The sequence below is a fragment of the Protomyctophum parallelum genome (assembly GCF_964188405.1).
Source record: "Protomyctophum parallelum genome assembly, chromosome: 8".
In the NCBI taxonomy this organism is placed as follows: Eukaryota; Metazoa; Chordata; class Actinopteri; order Myctophiformes; family Myctophidae; genus Protomyctophum; species Protomyctophum parallelum.
Window position 1 is genome coordinate 19,819,466 of NC_139703.1, and position 20,348 is coordinate 19,839,813.

At 43.6% G+C, this 20,348-nt stretch overlaps 1 protein-coding gene across 3 annotated transcripts in view; it reads left to right on the forward strand.

Annotated features, from left to right (window-relative positions):
- The window catches only part of kcnab2a (potassium voltage-gated channel subfamily A regulatory beta subunit 2a), a 178,362-nt gene extending 158,735 nt beyond the window's left edge, over positions 1 to 19,627 (forward strand). For all 3 annotated transcript variants that reach the window (XM_083771443.1, XM_083771444.1, XM_083771442.1), the window contains 6 exons: positions 7,128 to 7,213; positions 8,408 to 8,528; positions 9,033 to 9,127; positions 11,667 to 11,787; positions 15,141 to 15,229; positions 18,369 to 19,627. In XM_083771443.1, the coding sequence (XP_083627569.1) occupies positions 7,128 to 7,213; positions 8,408 to 8,528; positions 9,033 to 9,127; positions 11,667 to 11,787; positions 15,141 to 15,229; positions 18,369 to 18,458 (602 nt within the window). In that variant the 3' untranslated portion in view covers positions 18,459 to 19,627. The remainder of the gene's footprint in view (positions 1 to 7,127; positions 7,214 to 8,407; positions 8,529 to 9,032; positions 9,128 to 11,666; positions 11,788 to 15,140; positions 15,230 to 18,368) is intronic.
- The last annotated feature ends 721 nt before the right edge of the window (positions 19,628 to 20,348 follow it).

Consider the following 20,348-nt stretch of genomic DNA (forward strand, 5'->3'; position numbering starts at 1 on the left):
CTGTCTGCTAAACCAGCTAACTCCACCACCTCTCCCCCTCTCAGACTGTCTGCTAAAGCAGCTAACTCCACTACCTCTCCCCCTCTCAGACTGTCTGCTAAAGAAGCTAACTCCACCACCTCTCCCCCTCTCAGACTGTCTGCTAAAGCAGCTAACTCCACCACCTCTCCCCCTCTCAGACTGTCTGCTAAAGCAGCTAACTCCACCACCTCTCCCCCTCTCATGGAAGTAAATGACAATTCTATAAAGTCACAAACATCAACTTTGATGAGGCTGTATTGCCTTGTTTTCAAAACATAATCTTTTCTTCATTTCCTGATTTATTTAACCCATTTTGGGCGGGGAACCCCTGTTGGTGTTTTAAGCATTAGGTCATGCTTTAGCTATTAAAAAATAGCAAATCTACAAGCTCATAGCGCACCACTCGGTGGTGCGCTATGAGCTTGTAGATTTGCTATTTTTTTTAAATGTGGCGCAAATCATTGAATATATATTTCAGAGCGAACATTTTTAACTAAAATATTGAATTTTGGGGGGGGTCCCTGGAACTACATATTTTGAGATGGGGGTCCGTAGCCCAATAGAGTAATAATAATTCTAGGGGGCCTTGACATGAAAAAGCACCACCTACATAGAAACTTGGGTTTTGAAGCCTTTTTTTATTAATCGACCTCAGTCCGAAAGGGGTTAAAATGTCCTGCAAAATGACCATTTTGGAGTTACTGTATGTGGTTTCTTCTCGACGGGGCAGATATAATAACATCAGACGCTGCCAGACGGCTCACGTGTCTCTCAGCTCTCTGCGTCGGAGACGGTGCAGAAAACAGGTGTGATGCTTATTGTTCAGTGATTGGGCAGAGATTCAGATGTACAGTACAGTACAGTATGTTGCGAGCAAGGCGATGAGGAGGAGGAGGAAGAGGAGGGTGGTGAAGAAAATCTATTTTAAAGTGTTTCACGTTGGCTGGGCGGGCTGCACATTCAGCCCTCCAGCGGACTGGGAGACCTGTGTGTGTGTGTGTGTGTGTAAAAACTGCTGCCGTGGTCTGGTCCGGTGTTGTTCTTGTCAGCAAATGTTTATTTTAGCTTTAGTCACAGTCTTTTGAATAGTTTGCGTTTAGTTTTAGTCACATTTTAGTCACCTGGAACGTCTAGTTTTAGTCGACTAAATCTACCGTTGATTTAGTCGACTACAATGTATTTTGGCAGGCCTTGATGCCTTGTCGTAATGGCTGATTTGAGTGAGAATGTGAAAATAGCTGATCTACAAGCTCGTGGATCGGCTATTTTCAGCGTGCAGCCAAGTGTAAAATGACTTATATACTGGATCTCTTGTCCACTAGTCCCTTCCTAACTGGATCTCTTGTCCACTAGTCCCTTCCTAACATTTTAGTCTAGTTTTTATTCATTGACAAAATCGGCAGTATAATTAGTCATAGTTTTAGTCACCATAGCTTAGTTTTCTTTTAGTTTCCATTTAGTTTTCGACAGTGAAAAAAGGTAGTCGATGAACATTTTTCGTCTTCGTTTTAGTCGACGAAAACAACACTGGCCTGGTCAGAGTTCCCTGGGTCATCATCATCATCATCATCATCATCATCATCTCCCAATCCTCACAAAGCACTCAGTCCTGACAGAGGGCTGTGCACATTTCAGGCTCCGTTGGGCTGAGAAATGAGCTGTGTGCACACCCTACTCCCTACTTCCTTTACAGGTGTTACCAATGATACTAAATAAAGGCTGTTATTCTGGTCAAACAGAGTCAGGGTGCTGCTGCTATTGTGCGTGTTGGCTCACTGGAAACACTCACTGCTACACCAGTGGGACTCCAAGTGTCCTTGAGTGGGTTCCAAATGGCCCCATACGGGTGTGTAACTCTGAGAGTGTACAAATGGAACCAAATGGTCCATTTGGTTCCATTTGTACACTCTCAGAGTTATGGGGGTCCTTGAAATTGTGTGGAAAATGTGTGGATGTCCTACCGTAGGTGTCATAAGTGTTAACTAGCATTAGCTTCCGATCCGATCCCGATACCTCAATTTCTGTGTCCCCTGTGTCGGATCGGTGGTTAGACTGGCATATTCACCGATATGACCCGATATGACAAATAAGGGATGCTTTTCCCGATACCGATACAGCGCCGGGACATCTCTAATTAGTATCATCGGTAACACCTGTGAAGGAAGTAAGGAAGCGGCCCAGAAGTAGGAAGAGTTATTCTATGTGCCTATAGGTGCATACTTAGTTTAGACTAGTCATTGGTTAGACATAAGGTTGGTGAGGGGTTTGTTAAAACGACCGGATTAAGGTTAGTGAGGGGTGCGTTAAGGGTTGGGAGAGGGTTAGGTTTAGGTGTGCTGTCCCGTCCGTGGGAGGTTAGGGTTAGGGTGAGGGTTTGAGATAGGTTGTAGGACTAATGACTGGTCTAACCAATGCATATAGCCCATTGTGGGTTCTGCCTGGGTGTAGAGCAGTTTGTTTGTTTGTTTGTTTGTTTGTTCCTTTTCTTGCACATGTACCCTTGTAGGGATTGCAAATAGAGCACCGAAGTCTGACGTCACTTTCAGTAGAGGGCGTCTTCATGGCGGTTCATGTATTTGTTTAGTTGCATTGAAATCCCCATTGAGGCGATTTTAGATCGCCTCATATAACAACTGTGTTTGAAAAATAAACATGTCACCCCGGCCGCTTCACTCATATGGATATGAAGAATCAACTGACTGAGAGAAAATGCTAATGTTACTGCTGCTGAATTAGTTAGATTTTCGCTAGAAGCAGACTGTATCATATATGAGTGACTGACTGTTGCAAACGATACAGAGACACCTCCCTGACAATAACGCCGAGACAGCTTGTTTATTTTTGGACCACAACGCTTATAGTAGACGATATTAAGATCACCCCATGTTATTCTCCATAGAGAAATTACTTCCGCGAACCAGGGGAATCGTCGGGATAAGCGAGTTACGTCAGGACTTCGGTGCTCTATATAGTTCACATATAGTTAGTTCACTGGGACAGCTTTGAAGTTGCCTTTCAAAAGGACAGCAGCAGCGCGGCCATCTGGTGCATTTTGATTGAGGCTGTACAGTAGGACTGTACAAGGACCGTCAAACAGGGGAGGGTGAGGTGAACTGCTGTAATTCCGTCTGTTTCCAAGAACACTCTGTCGTAGCGTGATCCTCATTAACCCATTTTGACCTGAGATCAGATTCTAAAAATGTCTTCTACATCCTGACAGTTTTCTGAAAAAGCAATGTTTCTATGTCAGTCGTTCTTCGATTCTTCTAAAATAGCAGACCTACAAGCTTGTAGATCTATCATGCTTTGTCAGTAGCTGAAATACATGCAAAAGAGGTGGATGTCTGCAATAATGGACAGTGAGGCGCATATTATGTTTCATCATGTCAACCAATCTGTAGTCTTCCGTCATACAGTCTGGAGCAACGGAAGAACTGTCATGAGTAAAATATAAATGCTTCCGTCATACAGTCTGGAGCAACGGAAGCTCTGTCATGAGTAAAATATAAATGCTTCCGTCATACAGTCTGGAGCAACGGAAGCTCTGTCATGAGTAAAATATAAATGCTTCCGTCATACAGTCTGGAGCAATGGAAGCTCTGTCATGAGTAAAATATAAATGCTTCCGTCATACATTCTGGAGCAACGGAAGCTCTGTCATGAGTAAAATATAAAGCTTGTTGCTTAACAGAAATTGAAAAACAAAAACATAGCTCTAAAGATATTTTAAAATGTATTTCCGTGAACGGAAATGGCAGCTTCCTTACTCGGATTTCAGGAGGTGTAGTTCCAGACTCTATAGAGCATTCGGCGATTGTGGCGGGGACACCACCCAATAGAATGTGGATAACAGGATGTTGACCCGTTTGGTCGGCACTCCTCTCTTGATTATTATAAATACCATGAGACAGGGACGTCGCTGATTATTATAAATACCATGAGACAGGGACGTCGCTGATTATTATAAATACCATGAGACAGGGACGTCGCTGATTATTATAAATACCATGAGACGGGGACGTCGCTGATTATTATAAATACCATGAGACAGGGACGTCGCTGATTATTATAAATACCATGAGACGGGGACGTCGCTGATTATTATAAATACCATGAGACAGGGACGTCGCTGATTATTATAAATACCATGAGACAGGGACGTCGCTGATTATTATAAATACCATGAGACGGGGACGTCGCTGATTATTATAAATACCATGAGACGGGGACGTCGCTGATTATTATAAATACCATGAGACAGGGACATCGCTGATTATTATAAATACCATGAGACAGGGACGTCGCTGATTATTATAAATACCATGAGACAGGGACGTCGCTGATTATTTTGTCGCCCCATGCATGCCATGTTTGTGCTCGTGAGTACACCATGGGCTCGCATCAAGGTTTCCCGGACAAGACTTCTCAAACAGTTGATTCAACTAACAGATTTGGGACAAACATCTGTGGCAGAGAGGATTCTTATGATATTGTAGTTAGACTACAGTTACGCCTATGTTTTCACTCCCACTGACAACAATGTATATACACGTTCTGAGTGCCCCGCATGCCGACAGATTCAGTAGCCCAGCTCTGAATCTGTTCTTGAGAGATTACATGTCAACACACATGGTACCGTACATGTCTTTTAAATCATCCCCATTAGAGAGCCATGAATTAGCCTCTAGTCTTCCTGGAGTCCAGCTGTCCAGCTATTGTTGCAGCTATTTCTGCTACTAATACCCCAAACGCCTGGGGTTATTTAATCCATTAAATCAGAGCGCCCATCGATTTATAGCAGCGGAGTACATTTAGCGTCAGACCGGATGCTATCCAGGATGTGGCTGAAGTAGCTTGATGTAGCCAAAACACTCTAGAGGCGATCGACAACAACGGGAGGTACTGTATGATTAATTCTAACGCGACGGGACCGCGGTGGGCTGTCTAAAACATGATCTTGTCTTAGAATTGGATGGATTGATTTAGATCAAGAGTTATTCACTTTTTAAGATTTTCGATCTCGTCGGCTAAAATGGGGGGACGTCGACGACGTCCCACCGGAAAATAACATTGAATGTTGCGCAACAGGCGCTCCCAGCCTGTGGACCGATGCAATCGGTTTTGATATCAATAATCTCCGTCCTTTTGATCAATCTCTGTCCTAGAGCGCTGGGTGTTACGGTGCGCTCAGGGTGTTAGCCATTGCTGCTATTGTTTGTTTTTTATGTGATGGGGAGTGCTCGTTTGTTGCTTACATTTCTTGTAAATGTAGCAGTTGTAAATACAATATATACTTTCTCTGTCAAGTATCAAAGTTGCCTCATACAATCCAATTTGCCCCTGCAGCCTCTCACAAATCAAGCAGAACCATTTTCTTGCATGTTCATATCTCAGATGTTGTGCAATTATGCCGTGTTATTGACGGGTATGATACTGCCTTATCTGAATGAATTTGCCAGCCAGACCGAAACAATCGGCTCCTCAATCGTCACTCCCTGATTGGAGAGTCAATAGTGTTTAATCTGTTCAACCAGTAGGCTTTGAAATAGACTCCCATTGGAATGTTCCTTCTAGAGCAGTGGTTTTCAACCCTTTTCATTATTTATTCTCTATTTTGTTATCGTTGGATAACGTTATTTTTTCCACCATTTTTATTGATGTGGTGCCATAGGAGAGATAACAGCCAAATGTTCAGAATGTGTAACTTCTTGAAAATTAAGTAAAGCAGATGTTTACAAGAGTTAAAGATCGATAAGGCTTAAAGGGACACTTCACCGTTAATGACGTTTGAAGATTTAGAACAGTGTGTAATATGTGGTTTTAGATATTTTAGATTTTAGCCGTGAGACCAGTGTCTCTGATGTCATTGACACTGGGCTCACTTCCTTCCTGGACTACAATTCCCATAATGCTTTGGTGCACTGCTCCTCCTTGTGGATAGGGGGAGGGCTGTCCTACTGAGACAACATGTAGTCCAGGAAGTAAGTGAGCCCAGTGTCCATGACACTGGCTCACTGCTAAAATATAAAATATAAAACCACACACACATAAAGACCCCCAGGAAAGTGTTCTAAATCTTCTAAACGTCATTAAAAAAATCACACCAGTGTGAACCAAGTGGTGCAACTCCCGTCTTTTGGTTCTCTGTATTGTTCCAATTTGTAATTTCACACATGCGCACACCATCCATGCTCATGGTTACAGGTACACACACAGGTACACAGCTACACGGACATTGCAAGCTGGACAACTCTGTATCGTTTGCGTCCAGCAGGTGGCAGCCATGTCACATACTTATGTCGTTCCAATTTCACACATGCGCACACCATCCATGCTCATGGTTACAGGTACACACACAGGTACACACGTACACACACAGGTACACAGCTACACGGACATTGCAAGCTGGATGTAGAAGTGGTTTGCACCACTTAAAAAAATATTTTTTTTTTGCAAAGTTTCAATTTCGTTACCAACTCTTCTATCATTTAGCTGGGGACCACCTGGAACCTCCTCAAGGACCACTGGTTGAGAACCCCTGCTCTAGAGTGAAAGATGATGTTTGGGTGTTGTTGTCGTATTTGTATGTTTGCCTTCACAGAAACGGTGCGTGCAATGACCCATGTGATAGACCAATCAGGGACGTGCAGAAAGTGTTAGAGGGGCAGGGGCTGAAATCCCGTAAGAGGGCACTTTTGGACAAAACTAGTGAAAATAGCAGATCTACAAGCTCACGCGTTGAGCTGCGACGCGTTGTGAGCTTGTAGATCAGCTATTTTCTGGGCACAACCCAGCACTCTTTAGCTAGTGGAGATGCGGTGTACGACATTGGATTTCCAAACAAATTTGTTCAACGCAAAATACTGTGTTCCAAGTCCAGGAGACTTCGGAGAAAGAGCAATTCTCCTGAATGCTGCCTTCCTTCCGGCATGGCATGTAAAGGAGTGGCATTTTGCATTTCTTTCACCATGTAGTAAACGCTGCATTCATTCATGGTCTGGAGAGGGCAGTTGTTTTACAGACGGGTAAAAGGGCAGGGGGCTGAAGCCCCCTTTGATGCCTATGTGTGCACGTCCCTGAAACCAATGTATGTTTGGCCTTCACAGAAACGGTGCGTGCAATGACCCATGTGATCAACCAAGGCATGGCCATGTACTGGGGAACCTCGCGCTGGAGCCCTATGGAGATTATGGTGAGAATACGTTGTTTTGTTAAGCCATTACGGTTATGCACGTGACATCATCATGCCAGGATGTTATGTGGGAACGCCTACTGAGTAGGCATCCAACGATACACTCAACTCTCGATACGATACGTATCACGACATGAGGTTCACGATGCGATTTTTCACGATATTTTCAACACAATTATTTTCCAGAAAAATCTTTTTTTGTAATGATTTATCTTCCCCCCAAGCTTTTTTCACAATTTTTATTTAACTACATTGCAAAAGTAGCATTACTTTTCATGTAAAAATACTTAATTTCTGTGCAACAACTGCATGTGCTTTCATGTTTAAACCTAGCGTAGCTCGAGTTAACATTTCTTCTTTTCTTTGATGGCATCTTAGGATAGATGTAGACCTATTTGACAGTGCAGAAACATAATTGCCTTCCTTGATGTATTAATGAGCATCAATAACGACCATCACCTACAGCTCCCCTCTGCAGGCCTTAACTACTGAAAGTGACTGCATGGAGTCTGTCTCATTTCTCTCCAAAAGCACGTGAATATGATGGAATATGATTACAGCTCACATTTCATATCACACCTAAAAAAAGGGGTTTTTTTGGGTTTTTGTTTTTATCAATATATATTTTAAATAAATCGATACATATCGTCAGGATATAATATCGATATATATCGATATACGATATATCGTTACATGCCTAGTACTACTGAGTAAATTTGTAAAATTATACAAATACAATCCTGGCCTTACGAGGAAAAGCTGGACTGAAAATATAAAAACGTCGTTTGGGAACAGTCAATGTTTGGGAAGCACAAATGTATGGGGCACACAATTGACAGGTGTGTTGTGATTGGTGTGGGCTAATTGATCACTTTTGTGTGCCCCATACATTGGTGCTTCCTAAAGGAAGTTTTGATATGTTCAGTCCTACCCCTCGCCGGAGAGAACGTCACCCGTGTGCAGCTTGTGAAAAAGAGGCGATATTAAACGTCATGTTGTTCTTTTAGGAAGCGCACTCCGTGTTAAACGTCATGTTGTTCTTTTAGGAAGCGTACTCCGTGTTAAACGTCATATTCGTTTAGAAAGCGTACTCCATGTTAAACGCCATGTGTTCTTTTAGGAAGCGCACTCCGTGTTAAACGTCATGTTCGTTTAGAAAGCGTACTCCATGTTAAACGCCATGTGTTCTTTTAGGAAGCATACTCCGTGGCGCGGCAGTTCAACCAGATCCCGCCTATCTGCGAGCAGGCTGAATACCACATGTTCCAGAGAGAGAAGGTGGAGGTACAGCTGCCCGAGCTCTTCCACAAAATAGGTAAGGATTGGTTGGAACTAGAGCTGCATGGGGTCCGTCTGGGTTTTCAAGCCTTTTCATTATCAAGGTCCATTATCTTTTTGGGGATTTGAAGCACGGATCATCATTTTGATGAGATTTAGGGCTCTATTTTCATCCATGCATTTTTGAATAGTTAAATTAGCCACGTTGTGAGCTTGTAGATTGGCTATTTTAACTATTCAAAAATGTTTTTCAAATCAGTAAAAAAGGCAAAGTATAGTTTAGGGATAAGGAGTTTAGCATGGACGAAGATATAGAGCCCTTGGCCTCTCAGACCCAAGACATAGAATATTTTGTTGTCCTTGATAAGATAAGATGCAATATTCCATGCTGTATTGATGTGGTACCATTAGGAGAGATAACAGTCAATCATTGATCAAAATAACAAATATTCTACATTCTCTGATTGTTTAGACTTCTTGTAAATTAATGATATGATGAATGATGATGATGATGATGGTGATGATTCTGTGCTTATTTCAGGTGTCGGGGCCATGACATGGTCACCGCTGGCCTGCGGGATCATCTCTGGGAAATACGACAGCGGGGTGCCTCCGTACTCTCGTGCCTCTCTGAAGGTAATGTCCTCGAGTCAGCCCGGCAACCTCTTTCTTTCTCCCTCACTGTTTTCTGTGTTTACCAGTGGTGGGAAAAAAGTACTCAATTGTTTTACTTAAGTAAAAGTACCAATACTGTAGTAGAAGTACTTTATTACAAGTAAAAGTACGGAACTGAATATGTACTTGAGTAAAAGTACAAAATTATCGGCATCAAAATGTACTTAAAGTACTAAAAGTAAAAGTACTCATTGTGCAGAATGTGCCCTTTCACAAGTTAAAAATGTGTACAAAAATCTATTGAAAATAGCAGATCTACAAGTTGTCTCTGAGATGTAGTGGAGTAGAAGTAAAAGTACTGGAAATTGGAAAGTACAAATACCTCAAAATTTTACTCAAGTACAGTACTTAAGTAAAAGCACTTAGTTACTTTCCACCACTGGTGTTTACACTGTCGTCGTGTCGTCTGTGATGCTGTTTCCAATGTACTGTACCTCTCTCACAGCCACCTGTCTTGCCTTTACCAGTCGCTGTCATCTTAACTGATGTGTTTTTGTCTCTTGCAGGTTCCTAGAACTCTCGGTGTCCCTCTAGACATGTCCGTCTAGACATGCGTGTATATGTTTGAGTGCTGTTGACGGAATGCGATGTGTGTTGCCAATGCAGTGCCTCTTGCTGTTTCATACCACTTGTCAACTGGCTTCACCGTGGCGGTGCCGATTAGTGCACGCACGCACAAACAAACAAACAACACGAGTAGACGCTATGTATCCAACCAGACACAAGTTGTAATGTGGTGTAATGGTTAAAAAATAACTGAATAACTTCAGTTATACTCCAGCACAGTATAGAGGCTATTCGTTTGTGCATGTGTTGCTCGCCATCACTTCAGCTTGTTTCTAAAGGCTGAGCTCAGGAACTATACGGAGCAATGAAAACAAATGTATAGGCCTATACATGTTTTTCTAAATATATTCATATATGTACATATTTTACTTTCTTACTGCAGCAAAGCTGCGCTCAACATCAAGCAGCACAGCCTCCGTATACAAGTTTACACTGTGTGTGTGTGTGTGTGTGTGTGTGTGTGTGTGTGTGTGTGTGTGTGTGTGTGTGCGTGTGCGTGTGCGTGTGCGTGTGCGTGTGCGTGTGCGTGCGCGCAGCTAGACTGTAACTTGTGGTCTAAGCTCAATAGTTTCCTGGTTCCTAAAAGTAGCTGTCCCATCTTGGTGTAGTACTGTCACTACTGTGTACTTGGTGTTGTACTCGGTGTAGTGCTGTGTACTTGGTGTAGTACTGTGTAGCCCTTGTGGAATGTGACACACATCCTCCTACACACCCCAACACTGTAGCTGTAGTGTTGTTTGTGTTTGTCGGTGGCATATGGGGATACCTTGGGTATCTAATGCTAATGCTAGTACTTGAATAACACAATGCTGGACCAACATTCTTCCTATTATCTTTTCTTACACATGATTCCATTCCTCTAATTATTAAAGCTGATAATGTTTAAAGTTCTATTATTCTGATAGTAATCCTTGCTATAGAGTGTTTGTTCAGTAACAGAGGTCTCCCTCAGTCTCGGTCACATATCCTTAAAGGTATATTCAGTGATTTCACTTAATTCAAATATCACTTAAACAAAATCCTCCCTACTATAGAGTGTGTTGACCATATAAGGAGTTCCTCCCTGTCCCCAGTTAACCCCTCTGGTAAAAAAAAAGAAAAGAAAAAAAAAACCTTATAGGTTTAATTTTGGGCTAGAGGGCCCAGCCTTCATCCAGAGGCCTGCTATTACAGAACACACACTCTATAGCAATGTTTGCTATTGGAATGTACTGTATCTGTATCGCTATTTAACCACTTTTAAACAAATTAATGTCACGTACGCCACCAAAAAACCCTAAAGGTCTTCAGGTATTGAATTGGTATAAAACATGTTGTGTGTGTGTAAGGTGATAAGCGTATATCTTAGACTATTAAACCCACTGAGCGATGGAGGAGAGCCATACGACAGACCAAGGTTATCATAGTTTTGACCCTTTTTTGTAAGCAGGTTTTCTAGTTTTTATTAGTCTGTAATGCTTAGTTTTAGTTTAGTTATTAGTTTTAGTTTTTTTCTGCCCTTTTCAATCCTGCACTTGACGGATAAATCAGGTGCAGGATTGAGAAGGGCCAGAGTAAGTATTATGTTTTAAAAACTAAAGAAAACATAGCATTTACAAAAATATATAATAATATTCAGTTACAGACCAAAAAACTAAGGGCATTTTGTCTATCATTTCAGTTAGTTTTGTAAACACACAATACAGTTTCAGTTAGTTATCGTTTTTTATTTTCCTTTTCTAGTTTTTCCATTTAACGAAAATGTTTATTTAATTTTAGTTTTAGTTTGTTTTAGTGAACTATAATAACCTTGCGGCGTCCAACGCAGAAGACAGAGGCCGCGTGTTTAAAAGCAGGCCCTGGTCACACGAGGAGCCCCCCCCCCCCCCCCCCAGGCAGCACCCCGTGTGAGCAGGGCCGTGTTTTTGAGCATCGTGTGCTGGTGTTTTTTCAGGGTTACCAGTGGTTGAAGGACAAGATCTTGAGCGAGGAGGGCCGGCGTCAGCAGGCGAAGTTGAAAGAGCTGCAGGCGATCGCAGAGCGGCTGGGCTGCACTCTGCCCCAGCTCGCCATCGGTACATATATATATACAGGCAACTCTTGTCTGCTGCTCTCTCTCTTTCTGTCTGTCTGTCCGTGTCCCTCTATATGCCTCTCGCTTCGTGCTCTCTTTCCCGAGGGCCGAGGGTTCCCCCCTCCCCACGTCTGCTGGTCTGGTGTGCCTGTTTGTGTGTGTTTGTGTGTGTGTGTGTGTGTGTGTGTGTGTTGTGTTGTGCTGTGCGTGTGTGTCAGTTTCTAGAGTTTCTAGCCTGACGCACAGTCAGAAGCAGGGACGTGCACACATAGACGTCAAAGGGGGCTTCAGCCCCTGCCCTTTTACCCGTCTGTAAAACAACTGCCCTTTAACCAGACCACAAATGAATGCAGCATTTACTACATGGTGAAATAAATGCAATTGCCCTCCTCTCCTTTCCATACCATATACCGGAAGGCATTCAGGAGAATTGAAAAGTTCAGTCTCCTGAACTTGAGCGCAGCATTTTGCGTTGAACTAATTTGTTTCGAAATCCATGTCGTACAGTATATACACACTGCATCTCCAGTAGCTAATAGTAGAAAATAGCAGATCTACAAGCTCTCAATGCGTCACAGCGCAACACATTGTGAGCTTGTAGATCTGCTATTTTTGTCCATAAGTGCCCTCTTATGGGATTTCAGCCCCTGCCTCTAACACTCTCTGCGCGTGCCTGGTCAGAATTTTCATTTTGTTTCACTTCATTATTCAGACAGAAGGCCCTTCCCGCGGCAGCGGTTCCTGGGATGGGCATTGCCAAAGCTGCAGTCTTCCCCGATTGGTTCATTCACACCAACCAATCAAAATAGTAGGAAAGCAGATGACGTCGTTGTCAATCATTGTGGCTAACCCGGATGCTAACCAAACAAACACAGTCAGCGAGCGCTACTACCTTGTAAACAAACGCGGTGTAACATGCCGGTTGATGATATTTCTAAAAAACCTGTCGTTTCTGTAAAGAAATTATTTATCGTTGGGCGACTTACTAGCCAGATCGATACAAGTCGCAAGTTACCACTGTGGGGGGGCAGCCATGTTTGTTGTTTTACGTCATCGGGCTGAAACTACGTTGATGGCCAATCATCTGCTACGAGCCATAGACCGATTCACCAGACCGAACTCACCAGAACATACTGTTTTTAATGGCCGTGGCTAGCGATTCAGGACTGGAGCCAGGCTAGAGAATCTGTATACTGCAGATATGTCACTTTTTTAGAAAGGCGTTGCAAATAGAAATTACAGTATAATGAATCCACGACAGAGCAGACATAATATCTACAGTATGCAGATGTACGTATGTGGTCACGGTTCTCCATCAAAATGCAGGTTGGTGCTTGGCTGCATTCTCTGGCGTATGTGTTTTACTTTGGGGGGGGTGGGCGGGGGGGTCCCGGTTTCCCCCCACATCAGCAGTAAAATGCAACACCAGACATAAATCCGACCCCGGTGAACATTATTGATCCGCCGTCAGAAGAAGAGGCGTGCGAGTCTGGCGTTCCCGGCAGCTGGGCCGTTAAAGCGTCAGAGATGAGCGAAGCGCCGAGTAAATCTGAGGGAACTCCACAAACCCATCTGGGTGAATATGCGACCCCACCGCCACCATCCGCCTCCTGGTAATGCTGTGCCATAGATTAAGGTTTCACGGCCCATTAGCGGACAGCCCGGTCTCCCCCAATTACTATAAATCCATAGGACAGTCCTATGAGCAAAGCACGTGTCGTGATTTACCATCTCGCCCAAGTGCCACTCCGCGCGCGCGGGGCTCTGTGATATCGAGTTAAAGCGGAGATGAAATACTGTAATGCCGCCGCTGTTTGAAGGAATTGACTTTGAGGCTTGGTCGTAAGCAGTGGAACAGGCGAAGAAGGAACGCAGGGAACGGTATAATGCTGTGAAACGCTCTGTAGTTACGGAAACCTCACGTTTCCTTCTATGGTGATAGAAAAAAAACCTATAGAAAAGGTTTTTTGTAAAAAAACAAATCTTTTTTGTTTTTGTTTTCTGAGCTCAATTGCACCCATACAGTATAGTAGATTTGTTGTGGTCTGGGGTTTTCTGGCTCAAACAAATGCTCTGATTTGCCTGTGGACTGTGAGTCATGAGTCGTACACACTGCACGATATTTGCTCCGATTACGCTGTCGGGGCGGTGGCGGCGTCCTGTGTCGGTCTCGCGCTTGTATCACGGCATCCTGCACGTACGTGCAATGTCAAAATGAATTGGAATAAAAAATAAATTATGTTTGAAGCCTATAGCCTATGTATCGGGTCTGGATCACATCTGGGTCAACTCTTGCAGTGTGTGATCCCTAGTCGGCGACCAATCGTTTAGTGTGAAAGCCACACAGATTTAATGACAGTCGATTTAAAAAAAAAAGACTCCTGTAGTGTGAAATACATAACGATCTGATGACTCGCCGACAACTTTAATTAAAACTCCTACAATGTATAGGGGCCATTAACAGTCCACAAATCCCATATCATAACAATTTGCCAGCAGGTGTCAACTGTTGATGGAACTAGTATAGTACCAACGAGGTCAACTAAGTGGATTTACTAGTCGACTAGTTGAACAGTCGACTAGTTGCTTAAAGCCCTACCCCAGGCGCTAGGATTCAAGTGGTCAATGCAGTAGATGAAGTGAAGGGAGTGAACATACAGTAGTGGCTAGTGAATTGTGAATGATGTGAAATGTTAGCCTGTGACTGGCTGGCTGGCAGGCGCAGTCCTTGATTACCTGAGGCCCGGGGCAGTCTTGTGATTCAGTGTATCCTCTGCGGTGATCCTGATCTCCTCTCCTGTAGTAGTAGTAGTTTGTCGTCGGAGGAGGAGGAAGAGGAGATGGTGACTGGCCATTCGATTGAATTACCCCTCAGCAAAACAAGCGACAACAAGGAGACAGTGTGTCACACGGCATGTTCTAAAGGCTTGTTAAGCGCTCACGGAGGATATGTGACATTTGCACTACAGGGCCAGGCCATGTTACTCTGTGGGCGGAAGACGTGAGTCATGAGGTGGAAAGTAGATACGTAACATTTACTTATAGGTGTGGTACAGTTCTGAGGTATTTGTACTTTACTTTACTTTTTAATACATTCTCACAGCTTTCAAAAGGGTGTGAAATAAAATTGCTGCTGCCCCCCCCCCCCCCCCCCCCCTAAGCTAAAACGGACAGCTGCCATTTATCCAATGCTTCAGTCCCCCATGTCATGGGTGGTGTTCTTTTGTACATCTACAAGTGTTCGTGCCTGTGTGTGCGTGCAAGTGTGTGTGAGTGCGTGAGTGTGCGTGCGTGCGTGCGTGCATGTTATCTATCTGCAGCAGGCATGTAAATGTTGTCTACGGTCTCCCACAGCGTGGTGCCTACGGAACGAGGGAGTGAGTTCTGTGCTTTTAGGTGCGTCTAGCACCGACCAGCTGATGGAGAACCTGGGGGCCATACAGGTGAGACCAACATCGTGTCTGTCTGTCTGTCTGTCTGTCTGTCTGTCTGTCTGTGTATATGAGTTCTTGTGTCTCTTGTTCAATGTCACATTTGTACTCATTTGCTCATTTATTTTTTGAGCGGTGCACACCGCTCCAATGACTGGCCTCGTGTGTCCCTATTAGTATGTCTGTTTGGAGTATGAACAGCTGCAGTACCGCTGGGTGACCTACCTTCAAGTGACGCTGTTGAGCTTCACGCTGTGCATTGCTACAATAGTACTGTACAGTACAATAAAGGAGTATAGTACAGTGCACAGTACAGACGGTACAATACAGTACAGTAACTTACAATACAAGTATAGTTGCACCGCTCAGGTCACAATTTAAAAAAAAAAGTGTCACCTGACCAGTGTTTATTTCGGCGACTAAAACTAAGACTCCTTTTTAGACTGACGAAAACTAAATGAAGACTAAGCTATGATGACTAAAACTAAGACTAAATATACTGACAATTTCGTCAACAAATAAAAACTAGACTAAAATGTTAGGAAGGGACCAGTAGACAAGAGATCCAGTACAAGTCATTTTACACTTGGTTGCATGCTGAAAATAGTGAAAGTGAAGTCATTACGACGGCATCAAGGCCCGCCAAAATACATTTTGTTCGACTAAATCAACTGTAGATTTAGTCGACTAAAAACTAGACTAACACTAAAACATTCCAGGTGACTAAAAAACTAAATGAAAACTATTCAAGAGACTATAGGCTGTATTTTGCGTGTCTTAAGTACCAGGTCTTATTCCCTAACTTGAGTAAACTAAAGACCTGGAGGCGTGGTCAATGCCATTTGGCTATTCGGAGTGTCCAAAGAGCATTGATCACGCCTCCAGGTCTTTAGTTTACTCAAGTTAGGGAATAAGACCTGGTACTTAAGACACGCAAAATACAGCCCTATATGACTAAAACCAAAATGTGAACCAAAAACAACACTGCACCTGACTTGCTCGTTGCCCTGTGTTGGAAAGACAGCGTGGCCTCCTGGGCAGTGGTGTTTGTTACACGCTCGGGTGGTCTTATGGCGTACGAGTTAATAAGGTCAGCGGAGTGTCTGTCGACAGTCTGAGGAGTAGCTGGAGGCCGCTCACTGCTTCCTTTCCCTCGTGAGATGCACTCGTTTAATGGGATTCTCAGTCCACGGGGGGGGGGGGGTGATGTGTTCTCATCACATTATGTCTGGCCTGAGGTGGTTGCTTTTTTCCATTTCCTCTCAGTTCTTGGATTGCCGTGTGTGTGTGTGTGTGTGTGTGTGTGCGTGCGTGTGTGTGTGTACACGTGTGCGCAGTACAGAGTCATCGTATTTACACACGTGCCGTGTGTGCGCTCATGTGTGCACGTCTCATTGCTCCCTCAGTGCATTTGATATTTCATTTCTGAAATGCTATGCTCCGATGACCACAGGAGTTACGGTATCCCTTCTACTTTAAATGCTATGCTCCAATTACCACAGGAGTTACGGTATCCCTTCTAATATCTAATGCTATGCTCTGATTACCACAGGAGTTACGGTATCCCTTCTACTTTAAATGCTATGCTCCGATTACCACAGGAGTTACGGTATCCCTTCTAATATCTAATGCTATGCTCTGATTACCACAGGAGTTACGGTATCCCTTCTACTTTAAATGCTATGCTCCGATTACCACAGGAGTTACGGTATCCCTTCTAATATCTAATGCTATTCTCTGATTACCACAGGAGTTACGGTATCCCTTCTACTTTAAATGCTATTCTCCGATTACCACAGGAGTTACGGTATCCCTTCTAATATCTAATGCTATGCTCTGATTACCACAGGAGTTACGGTATCCCTTCTACTTTAAATGCTATCCTCCGATTACCACAGGAGTTACGGTATATCCCTTCTACTTTCAGCGCTGATAGACATGATATGAGTGCGTTCGTCGCTAATGATCAAAGGCCTTCCCGGTCAACTTTTTTTTTGTGCCCGAGTTACACCAATGGGCAAGTGGAAATCTCACAGCATTCCTGGATTCATAGCAAGTACAGTATAGCTGATCGCCTATTAAAAAAATTCCTATAATAATGTGTCATAATTAATTCAGTCATAATGTGCCACAGCCTCTGCCTATCAGCTCACGGCTTCACGTTGCTGCATTCGGAATATGGATTTTATGGGTATAAGTCTCCCATTGGCTTAGAAGAGGCGTTCGGAGTATATGGGTGTTATGGGTATAAGTCTCCCATTGGCTCACAGGAGGCAGCCTGGAGACGAGGCAGACAATCAAGGAAAAGGTTTCTACTACGGTCACTACTAGAGGTAGTAGTGATACTAGTGAATGTAGGTCGGGATTCTTTTCAAGCACCTGGCAAAAAAAAAACTCCTCCTCTGGAGACACACCTGGACTTAATTGTGTGGCTCAGCAAGGCTGCGCACCGTTTGAGCACCATGGTGGCTTATGGTGGACATTTTTGTCAACATTCCATCTTTGCCACGGACATACAGAATGAGTGGCCAATATTGTGACCAGAAACACATACATAGATCGCCCTGAATGACTATAACACATCTGTAACTGTGTTCGAATGGACCCGTCAGGGTCCATTTGGTTCCATTTGAACACACTCAGAGTTAGGCCTCACTCACACCTTCACGTCTAGCATACAACATTGTTGCACTGTTTGAAGCGGTGGAAAAAAAGTACTCATCACATGTTTTACTCAAGTAAAAGTACCAATACTGCAATGTAGACGTACTCTGTTACAAGTAAAAGCCCGGAATTCTCAGCTATACAACAATCTGTTGTGCAGGTGTGAGTGAAGCCTTAAGGGGGTCTTTGCAAATGAATCATTTTGAGAACCACTAGTACTTAGTGGACTCCTAATGTGCCACTGTTCTGCCTGGAGACTTGACATTCAGTAAGTGGGTGTTATGACTCAAAATAAGAACATTATAGTGGAGTGTAAAACAGAACATCAAACATGTGCCACACGGACAAGACCAAGTCTGTTGGTGACCCTTGCTTTGCAGTGAATATTGACTCTCTCTCTCTCTCTCTCTCTCTCTCTCTCTCTCTCTCTCTCTCCCTCTCCCTCTCTCTCTCTCTCTCTCTCTCTCTCATATTGTCACGCCTGCAGGTTCTTCCCAAGTTGTCGTCGTCCATTACTCACGAGGTGGACAGCATCCTGGGGAACAAGCCGTACAGTAAAAAGGACTACCGCTCCTAACGCGCGGACGGAGGCACAGCCCCACCCCCCCACCCTCTCATCGCCCCTGCAGAGCCCCCCCCACCCCCCCAGCCTTTTTGCCTGATCCTCTGTTTGCTTGAGCTTTTTACTGAATAATGAGACCCTGGGCCGCATGAGTCAGGCTGCCGCGCCTCACGGGCCAACCCAGGACCACCTCACGTTAAGAGTTATAACAGAGATACGATGATGAGAGAGAAGTCCACAGGAGAGGAAGCGACGGACAGACAAAAGTAGTTTAAGAGAGAGAAAAAACTAAACGAGAAAGAAAGAAAACAAAGAAGAGTGGTGGTTGTTAGGGATTTGCGCTCATAGTTAAATCAGTTTTACCGTATGTGTGTGGGGGGGGGGGGGGATAATACGAAAAAAAATAAGCACACGCTTGCTTGGCAGCCAGATATTATTTTCCTTATTGCTTTTTTTTGTTTACTTTGTTTTGTTATTATTATTGTTTTCTTTTTTTTAAAGGAATGCATTCAAAAGGAACATTTATTACGTTCATGCTCTATGAATATACAAGGGTTACTCTGTTGTCTGTTCTGTTTACAAACACCCAGGTGTATACAAGTCTGTTCTATAGTCGACTCTCCAACAGCCCTGTTTGCAGCAGTGGAAAAAAGTACTCATCACATGTTTTACTCAAGTAAAAGTACCAATACTGCAATGTAGACGTACTCTGTTACAAGTAAAAGCCCGGAGTTCTCAAAAATCTAAATGGAATTAAAAGTACCGAAAGTAGGAAGTACTCATTATGCAGATTGTACCATTTCATGTTTTCAAATGCATAAAACTCTTTTGAAAATAGCCGATCTAGGAGCTTGTAGATTGGCTATTTTCAAATGGCTGGAAATGTATACAGGCTACTGTAGGGCTGAAGTGCTAAAATGTATGTTTTGTAATAATAATAAAAATTGACAAAGTAACTAGTAACTAACGTCAAATAATTGTAGCAGAGAAAAAAGTAACAACATTTGCCTCTGAAATGTAGTGGCGTAGAACTGAAAGTACAGAAAATGTGAAGTACTCGAGTAGTACAAAGTACAAATATACCTCAAAATAGTTACCTTTCCAACCACTGCGCATTTGAGTGCTGTGACATTGATCGGTGCAAAGAGCCTCCTTTACCAGGCTTACACAATCATATTTGGAGGAGCTGTGGGGGGGGGGGGGGGGGGGTTGGGTGTTAACTGTAACCTATACATCATCATTGCACTGTAAGGGGCGACCCAGACCTTTTTCTTTGTTTGTTTCTCGTTCGAATGCTTGATTTATGCTATACGGTACGTTGTGCAACGGTGTATAAAATTGGACGTAAAACAGTTTGGGGTCCCTTCGTGATCCCTTCTTCTCGTCTGAAGAGCTATATATAGCCTTGAAATCATCCTGGGGTCATCCGGTCGCATACGTTGGTTGGTGGACATACCAACAGTCAGACAAACCTGTGCGGCGGGTTAAAAATCACTCGTGCTGCAGGTTAAAAAGCACCCGTGCGACGGGTTCAAAATCGCCTGTGTGGCGGTTTAAGAATCACCCGTGCGGCGGGTTAAAAAGCACCCGTGCGGCGGGTTAAAAATCACCTGTGCGGCGGGTTAAAAATCACCCGTGGCTTCCCTGTGAGATACAGGTTTTGGTGTCTGACACATGGTGGGTCTGACTGTATGTCGGTATGTCTAACTTCACACAACGCCTCACCAGATCCTCCTGTCTTCCCTATACCCCATGATGCAGCATGACATGTCTCTACTCTCTGTCTGAACATCTCTCCTCCTCCTCCTCTTGCCTTATTATTTGAAATAATAATAATAATAATACAAAAAATACAGGGACCCATAAATATGTGCGGCCCACAAATGGGTCCCGACCCACAGTTTG